At 29.5% G+C, this 9,901-nt stretch overlaps 1 protein-coding gene and 1 non-coding gene across 2 annotated transcripts; both read right to left on the reverse strand.

Moving 5' to 3' along the window:
• Positions 1 to 4,910, reverse strand: LOC109602185 (cyclin-dependent kinase 6). Its single transcript, XM_020018514.2, has 6 exons — positions 4,676 to 4,910; positions 4,409 to 4,522; positions 696 to 1,162; positions 483 to 643; positions 281 to 422; positions 1 to 226 (listed from the first exon to the last, which is right to left on the reverse strand). The coding sequence occupies exons 2-6, from the start codon at positions 4,488 to 4,490 to the stop codon at positions 137 to 139; spliced, it is 942 nt and encodes a 313-aa protein (XP_019874073.1). The 5' UTR covers positions 4,491 to 4,522; positions 4,676 to 4,910; the 3' UTR covers positions 1 to 136.
• A 2,026-nt stretch (positions 4,911 to 6,936) lies between these two features.
• Trnap-cgg (transfer RNA proline (anticodon CGG)) lies at positions 6,937 to 7,008 on the reverse strand. The gene has a single exon. It is a non-coding gene; the product is annotated as a tRNA-Pro (tRNA).
• Positions 7,009 to 9,901: the final 2,893 nt, after the last annotated feature.

Raw genomic sequence — 9,901 nt, forward strand, 5'->3', positions numbered from 1 at the left:
TTTATTAAAGGTATAAAAATATTTATTGCTTTATAATACAAGTAATAGGATGATTATTACTACTATGCAACATTACAGTATAACGCGAAAAAAATATATATAAACTGAATGAGATTATGTACACTACATAAAATACTTAGGTATCTATGGGTTCCTCAGTAAAGTATGTGTGGTTCAAAGCTTCCATTGCGCTAATTCTTTTTATTGGGTCAAACGTCAACATTTTCTAAAAAAAATTGTTAGATTAAGATTAATTTAAACTTTCTGGAATAATATTTACCATTATTAAATCTTTGGCAGTTTCGCAAATATTACCAGAGATTTGTTGCATGTATCCCTGAGGATTTATACCTTTGAAGCAGTCCCATTTTATGGCTATGTTGTCTTTGGGCCATTCGTTTTCTGAGGGCCTACCCAATTCCCTAAAATGTTTATGAAATTATTTAATAATTGTTCGGCAATGTAAGCAAACTTTTGCTAACCTAAATATCGTGGTCAATTGGTCGCTTTCGGAGGTACCCCTAAACAAAGGGGTAAGATTGTACAATTCTACTATAATGCAACCAACGGACCAAATATCCACAGGCGTTGCGTAGGGTAAACCCAGAAGAACTTCTGGAGCCCGGTACCATAAAGTGACAACCTAAAATCACAAAGTTAACCCCATCTAAGGTCTAAGTCGAATGCATTCTTACCACCGAAGTCAATTTCATGTCAAAGTCATACGTCTTCGCCAAACCGAAATCTGCAAGCTTGATGTGGCCATCGAATGTGACCAATAAATTTTGTGGTTTCAAATCTCTGTGCACTATACGGTTCGAATGAAGGAAATCGACACCATTCAGGATTTCCCTAGAAAGGTTTCTGATCTCTGTCGTTTTGAAACCTTTCGGGTTCTTTTCAATGTACGATCCCAGATCCTGCTCGACGTGTTCGAACACTAAGTACATTATTAGTTCCTTTCCTATCCTGCGTCCGTGACAGATGTCCAACAATCGAACAATATTGGGATGCTCGTACGCGTTCAATTGTCTCAGCACCCCGATTTCTCTAAGGGTGTTCATGGGTATTCCATCGTCGGTCAAGGCCACGCATACCTTCTTCAAAGCTACCACACGGTTTGTTCGTTTGTCCTTAGCTTTGTACACTGTCCCGTATGCACCTAAATCAAGTTTCAATTGAAATTTAAACTGCTCAGCACAATAAATCAATTTTTTTTGCCGGGTTTGGGCCGTTCCATTAATTTATAAAGAAGATGAAAACATTGTCTAAACATTTTCATTTTTAAATGTACAGTAAATTTTTAAGTTATGAGCCTTTTATGTATGTAATAAATATATAGTCATGTCCAGAGACAAAAATATAAAATCAAACTTAAGGTATTTTATAAAAGAATTTAATTCAAATTTTATCCAGTCGGTATGAAAAATATAATCATCTTTATTTTTAAAGCAACACGTTATAATCATAACTCTTTTATTTCATGTGAATCGTTAAAATAATATTAATTTACTATTGTTGTTTGATAAACTGTTATAAAAACTACTATATTGTTATTCTAAAAAATGTTGCCTATATTTTTGGATATAAATATAGCAATTTTTATTTTGAAAGAGATTTTTAATGATTAAGTATCTGTAATTTAATTTAACATTTATACTTTGTATAATAAATATATATATATATATATATATATATATATATATATATTGTTATATAATTTTAGCCCATCTCCGTGGCTATGACTAGATTAAATTCACAGAGAGCAATCAAGCACAATAAAATAAAAAATTAATTTTATCCATTGGAAAATAAAAAAGGATGCATGTTTTTAAAAAATAAAATTAAACTGATTAGTTGCATAGCAGACATAACAAGGTAGAAAGACATTTATTAACAATAAATAGTAATGTACGTTATTTCTCTGGTCTCTATTTTTATGTTGTCGTGTCTCATATTAAGAAAATTATATTATATTCTTATAAAAATTCATTAACTTTCAAAAATTTTACAAAATAAACACAATTGTGCAATATTTCCCATAAAATGTGATTGGAATGCATTTGTTGTAACATAAAAAATTAGCTTCCGGAAATATACTGCAGCAATTGCTCAAGATATTCAAGAGGTCAAAAACTTTATTTGTTTATTTATTTGTCAACAAATATAAAAATATGGCAGTTCACTAGTTGTAGGAGAAGGTTGTAAGAGGGTAGAGAAGATAGTGAAGACAAAAGACGAGGTACAATGATGTAGGAGTAAGTGTCATCCCCATCCTTAAAGATGGCCCTTAGCATAAATTATTATAAGTATTATTATAATAATTATTGTTTGTTTCCTATTCGTAATTTGTGTATATTTTGAATCTGTGTTTATCTGAGCTACTCCCCAACCCCCAATAAAATCACGGATGTATTACAGTGGTGGAAAAAAGTATGGAATATTTAGAAAAATTGGATTTTTATCCCCTGGGATTTTTCATAATTGTTGTAATGGTATAGTTTGTTTGCCGCCCAGTATACCGCTCATCTTTTTTTCTGTAGGTCTTTTTATTGGATACGTTTTGAAAAAAGTATGAAATATTATTTTATTTACAGTCAGTTGTTCTTAAATTCTTAACATTTTCGGTCGGTTTCAACGTAGTAATGCCTAAACACGTTTTTAGGAAAAGAGTAGTTAAACTTTGTGAAAGTGGCCGAACGCAATGTGACATGACAAAAACATTAAATATTACTTAGAGTGCTTTTTCGAAGCTTTTGTGTAAATTCAAGTTGGTGTCGAAAATCAACCTAAGCCAGGACATTCATGACAATCCAATCTCAAGATAGACAAAATTATAAAAAGGGTCTTCCTCAAAAGTCCTCGCAAGACATCAAGACAAATCACAAAGGAGATTTCGACATAATTTAATCAAAATGTTAATAGCAGAATAGTAAGAAATTGCCTTATTGACGTGGGACTACATGGCCGAGTTGCAGTTAAAAATCCACTGCTGTCAAAGAAAAAGAGAGCGTGGCATTTGCAAATTTCCACTTGTCATGGACTCTGGAAAAATGGAACACTGTCCTTTGGAATTGTAAGTAAATTTAATTTGTCTGGGTCGGATAGTACAACATTTGTGAGACGGTCAGTGGGATAACATTTTCAACACGACACGGTAATGGAAGCATTATGGTTTGATGCTTTTCTCGATCGAAAGTTGAACTCTAATTCAAGTAGAGGATAAAATAGATCATTTTTAATACAGAATCATACTGGAAAACACCATGTTTCCATTTGCCGAGGAAGACTTCATTGGATATTTCAACAAGACAACGATCTTAAAATTATTAAAGAGTAGTTTCTGATTAAAAACTTAACTATGCTTGAATGTCCGTCTCAGTCTTCCGATCTAAATTCTACTGACTTCTACTGAACTTTTGGAACTAGTCAAAACTGTGAATATAATGATCATTGTGATTAATGGACCGATCTTGCAATGAATTATATTTGCAACGGATTAGGGAAAAGATTTGTAACAAGTAAATAAATATTCCATACTTTTTTCCGCCAGTGGACATGTATATGATGAAAGGTTTAGTTAAGATGGAGATATTTGTGGCGAAACTAAAATAGAAAATATAAAAAGAACTAAAACTACAGAGAGAAATTCAAACTTCTTTAGACTGTTCAATCATAATATAATTTAAGAAATTATTTGTTTTGGTAAGATATTTAGTAGTTATAAGAAAAAACCTGTTACAAAATATTATTATGTTAAATTAGTCAATTGTCTAATTTAAATGGAATAGCAGTAAGAACGATAATACAATACAGAGGAAATATCTATGAAGAATAACAAATAGTAATTTTTTTATTTCGTATAATTTAGAATTAGGTTTTAAAGCTACGCACATATTTCCGTTTAAAAATGATGTCATATGTATAAACAGCAATATATAACATGATATACATATGTGTATGTTGTTAATTATGTTATTATGTGTATGTTGTTAATGTGTACAATGTTAATTATTACTTAATAATCCTATTCAGGATTTAAAAAATAGAAAATACTTGTGTCATAGGGAAGAATTATCCATTTTAGCTTCAACATTTATAATTCATGATGTCTTTAAGTAAAGGAATGCAAATAATAAAATTTACGTAACGTAAATAATCTATCGAAAAAATATTCAACATTAACGAAATCAGTTTATTTAAATTGTAAAATTTGCACAAAAATTATAATTTTTAAGCAATTTTGTTATATTATCTAATATTGGTATGTAATTTCATTTGAACTCATTGTTAGTACTCCATGTAATGGACAGTTCATGAAATAAAATTGTTTATTTTGTTGTATTATTTTTTCTCCCTATTGTGTCAGACATTGTGTAAAATAAAATAAAAATAATAAATAACAAACCTGAGCCAATTCTACTTAGAGACTCGTATTCGGGGCTGGCCTGCTGTTCTGAGGGTGGTAAATTTTCATTTCTGCTCGCCATCCTCAATAATTAAAATCGTGTCCACTTATTTCCTGTTGTACAATAAATGTTATTAAAATCCAGTTCAAGGTAACTTGATACTTAACTATCTACTATTCACACAAGAACTACGTTAGCATCTAAGATTTATGTTTGAATACTATGTAACCAGACATTTTGAACGGCTACTTGTTGCATCGACTTACCATAACATGTTTCCGTTATTAACCGGCACAAGTTTTTATGTCACTCCAATCAGTTCGTTTGATTATTTATTAGTGTCACATTGTCAACAATCAACTAATAAACAAATGCAGGTGCACAAAACAAAACGAAAACAGTGTGTATAATTTACCAAACGAAAAGTATCACAGAGCACCCCCGGCGTGCGCAACAGCCACAAACGACAGATGCCCGATGCACGTGCAATCTGTTAGCGGTCTATATCTATGATGTTAGAGTATGCCTGTTGTAAAATGTGCGTGAGCATTTAGTTAGGCTTCCACTGTACAAGGATGGACGTTTTACTACTAACTCCTAGAGGTCGCCATGTATTTCGATTTGGTAAATATAAAAAAATATTCAAAGTTAATGGGAATAAAAATTATTATATACATTTAATTTATAAACAGTAATTTCTTCTGTTAGGTTGTTACCAAAATAAAATTAAAAAAACATTAATTAATATTAGCAAAATCTTTGAAAATTAGTAAATATTATTGTCAATTTTCTTAGGTTATTTACTGGGTAATTTGTAATAATTTATAGTCCTTTTTTATATTCATGTAACAAATGCAAAATATCGAAATTTGCGAATTTTCTTTAATTAATTATTACTGACAATAAAAAATTATGAGAACAATATAAATGTATTTATCGTATTTAGATTTGAAGTATACAGTAGGAAAAGCGTTTGACCCGTCTGAATCTAGAGAAAGACATCATGCATGACAGTGATAGTAGAAGTCTGCCCCATAGTGGGATTCAGATGGATCAAACTCTTTTTGTACTGTATAAAAATGCTATTGCTATTAACTTATCTTTTTGAATTTTTTAATTAAAAGTAAGTACTTACGCCCATTCCGACGAAATTATCGTCCAAAAATCTGGAAGAATATTTTAGAGGGGTTGATGGTTCAAAAGCCGCCATATTAACATATCCAACACTTGTTCGATAGAATTTTGATCAGGTGACCACGGAGGAAGTTGTAAGGTTTCAATACCGAATATTTAAAGCCATTCGAGCACAATTCCTGAACAATGCGGACGACCATTATCGTCAATAAAAATGTTTTCGCCGATAGTACTTTGAAAATTTGGTAGTATTCCATTAACAATGTCCCTTGCGTATATCGGACCGGTCATTGTGCTGTGACATATGTGTAATTCTGTGTGGCCATTATAACAAATTTCTCCCCATATCATAAGGGTATCCCCTTAAAACGGATAAAATTCTTGAACACCTTTTCTGGGCTAGAAGCGAACTCGAAAAATTCATCACTGTTCAAATTCAATTTTACTTTCATTTATGAAAAGTACAGATTTCCATTATTCCGTCCAGTGAACATTTAAATTTGTTACTTATAACAAATGAACGAAAAACTGCATTTACCAACTGTCTTCTTACCACAACTGAACTGATACAAGTTGACTCGCCAATTGGGAGGATGATGCTGTAGTTTTCTAATGACTCAAAATCGCAAATATAGCCCTTTATTTGCGATAATTCTCCCTGGTCTACCACTCACTGGTCTTTCGGAGCTAATGCCGGTATAACAAAATCGAATTCATGAGCGAGATATAACTCTTTGAACAACAATGAGACTACCTGTGTTCTCTATTTGAGTGACCCCAAATTCCAACATTTCAATTACTCTACCTCTCTCATCCAGAGTTAATTTACGTCTAGGTGTAATTAACCGAACAAATTTCGTCAAACACCACTGCAATCAATTGTAAATTAAATGCACATTGTATTGACCTGGTACGTATGAAGTTTGCTTTTCATGATAGTTTGTGTCATAAAAATTAATAGAATAATCTCTGCCATATTCAAGCACTACAATTAATTCATAAAAGTTTAACATGCTTAACTTTTGAGTTTATTTTAGGCATTTACAAAAAAGTACAATTAATGTAACTATCGCTCCGCAGATGGTGTCATAAGCACTGTTTGTGAATTTGAACTTTTTCTTTCCAACACCTTGCGGCGTGCGGATTATTGTTATGTATCTTCTGACTTTTATTTAATTTAATAAAGTTATATTAATAATGTAATAACTATTATTTTTTCTAAGTTTGGGTATCTAATAAATAATTAAAAATATTTTTGTATAGCAATTTGTTCGTTGTGTTTTAAAAATTATGTGACATAGTCACAAAATCGGACAAAGGAAGAGTAATAATTATTAATTTAAAAACTTCCCTTATAATTTGCATAATTCATAATGCAAAATGTATCATATAGGGGCTCGTCCGGGATTCGAACCCGGGGCCTCTCGCACCCGAAGCGAGAATCATACCACTAGACCAACGAGCCTCTGGTCATTGAAATTCTTATACATAAAATTAAAGACATTTCAATGTACAAAAAAATTTTAACAAAATTGAATATAAATATACATAACAAAACATGCACCAGTATGTATTTTTTTAAAAATTATATTTAGGTATAACTTATAAATATTGACAGGTAACCGAATTTATGTATGCGTATTTCATAAATAGGTACAAGAAAAATGGTTCAAAATGATTAATTTGAAACATCGTATTTCCTAGACGAATGGACTGAATTTTATAAACGAAGGATTAGTATATAAGTTTTATTATATAATAATATTTTTCTAGTAATTATACCTTGTACAGGTATTAGATGATCCATCCTGTGTATAACTAACATAATAATAAATATGTCTTATATCCAATAGTATAGTTTTCTTTTGATGTTGGAAATAGTAAATTGAAATTTACTTTGAAAGTGACAACTGCGGTTAAAACTTAACAGTTTCTGTAAAAAAATCAAATTTAAAATATGTTGATACCAGTTTTAGACATTTGAAATAAAAAATTGTACAGTTATATTAGAACTATTTTATTTATGCAAATAATAGTTAATCAGTTCAAGATTTAGATCCAGATAAAGTTGTTTCAAAATGATTTATTTTATTTTCGGCTATAATTGCAAATTAATATTATTGTTACAATAGTTACTTAAAATTTTAAAAATAATTAATTTAATAATTTTAAAATGTAATTTATAATTTAATTTTCTAATCGTTTGTAATTTGTAACAAGAAGTGTTAATAAATCTCTATACTAGTATAGAAAAGCAATGGATTGGAATAATTATTTTAATTATTAAAACATTGAACAGCCTGTTTCCTTGTGTTGTAAGTATATGTTCATTTAATATCAAATTGTTAAAAAATATTTTGGTACAACACCTTCGTTTACGGAGAAGGCTCTTGAAGACGTCAAAGACTATTGTCCCGATTCTCGAAAGCGTAACGTCCGCTCCGTATGTATTAACCCATGCTTATACAATTAGTATTACCGCCAGTAATTTTCTGACGCAAATTCAACACGACTTTCTGCACTGGTATGACACACAGAGAAAGTTTCTTTGGAGCAGCGAAATTTTAAAATAGCAGGTACTTTTAAAGGAAGAATTTACAGGAGCATTAAAATCGAGTGTGTATTTTAATGGTACAAAAAACAAATATTCGTATTCTCCCATTTTAAACATAATTAAATATAAATAATATATACAACAGTCGATGCTAGAGTATGTATTTTTTTAATTCATGTTTTGTTTTAAGTATAACTTACAAATATTGGTGGGTACTGTTAATTAATTTATTAACTTATTTTCTTCTAACAGAATTATGTGTATTACAACAACTACAATTAGGCTCAAGAAAAATACTTCAAAATGACTTATTTGAAACTTTGTATTTCCTAGACGAATTAACTAAAATTCAAAATGAAGGGTTAGTACAGTGGCGGTTCGTGAGGTTTAAGTCTGGTCAAGGCACAATATATACAACAAAAAAAAAAAACAAATACAATATTTTATTTTTATTTACTCATAATTTTCTTTGGACCAACGACATTTTAAAATGGCAGGTACCTTTAAATGAAGAACTTACAGGAGCATTAAAATCGAGTGTGTATTTTAATGGTACAAAAAACAAATATTCGTATTCTCTCATTTTAAACATAATTAAATATAAATAATATATACAACAATCGATGCTAGAGTATGTATTTTTTTAATTCCTATTTTTTTTAAGTATAACTTACAAATATTGGTGGGTACTGTTTTGTAATAATTAATAACAATTAATTTATTAACTAATTTTCTTGTAACAGAATTATGTGTATTACAACAACTACAACTAGGTTCAAGAAAAATATTTCAAAATGACTGATTTGAAACTTTGTTGTTCCTAGACGAATTAACTGAAATTCATAAATGAAGGGTTACTACAGTGGCGGTTCGTGAGATTTAAGTATGGTGAGGCACATTATATATATAGAGCTGGAGTAGCGACATTTTAAAATAGCAGGTACTTTTAAATGAATAACTTACAGGAGCATTAAAGGCAAATGTACATTTTAATAGTACAAAAAACAAATATTTATATTCTCCCATTTTAAACATAATTAAATATAAATAATTTTATAACAAACAATGCTGGAGTATGTATTTTTTTTATTTATATTTTGTTATAAATATAACTTACAAATATTGGCAGGTACTCTTCTGTATATATTAATAACAATTAATATTTTAACTAATTTTCTTGTAACAGAATTATGTATTACACTACAACTAGACTACAGAAAAGTGCTTCAAATGACAGATTTGAAACTTTGTATTTCTTAGACAAATTAACTGAGGTTAATAAATAAAGAATTAGTACAGAGCAGTGGTGGTTCGTGAAGTTTGAGTTTAGTGAGGCATATTTTATATAGAACAAAAAAAAAAAGAAAATATAAAAAACATATTATATATTATGTATATTTCAAAATACCAAGTACTTTTAAAGTTTAAAGAAATCAAGTATTCCAATTTAACACAAGATGGTTAAAAAACAAATAAATTTATAACCAAAGGGATAGATGTATAATTTCTCTCTAGCATTCAGGTCCAATCTAAACTGTTAACCAACACAGACAACTAAAAATGAAAGAAATATTAATTTACATTGAATTGTATTTTTCATTAACACAACCATATAATTTACACCTTTAGGATTGAAGATTTCATCTCCATCTGTATAATAATTGGAAGACACTTAATAGTGTACTGTGTGTTATAACTTTAAATGAAATAACCTCTAAGACTTTGTTTCGAATGGAATGATAAAAATCAAATAAAGTTAATTTAATATTATATTATTATATTTTGAAATAAAAAATTATAACAA

The sequence above is a fragment of the Aethina tumida genome, chromosome 1, assembly GCF_024364675.1.
Source record: "Aethina tumida isolate Nest 87 chromosome 1, icAetTumi1.1, whole genome shotgun sequence".
Lineage (NCBI taxonomy): Eukaryota > Metazoa > Arthropoda > Insecta > Coleoptera > Nitidulidae > Aethina > Aethina tumida.

Coding starts and splice junctions, on each gene's coding strand:
- LOC109602185 (XM_020018514.2), bottom strand. CDS start 4,490: ATGGCGAGCAGAAATGAAAATTTACCACCCTCAGAACAGCAGGCCAGC. Junction 1,163..4,408: donor TCTAAGTAGAATTGGCTCAG/GTTTGTTATTTA, acceptor AACTTGATTTAG/GTGCATACGGGACAGTGTAC. Junction 644..695: donor ACATGAAATTGACTTCGGTG/GTAAGAATGCAT, acceptor TTGTGATTTTAG/GTTGTCACTTTATGGTACCG.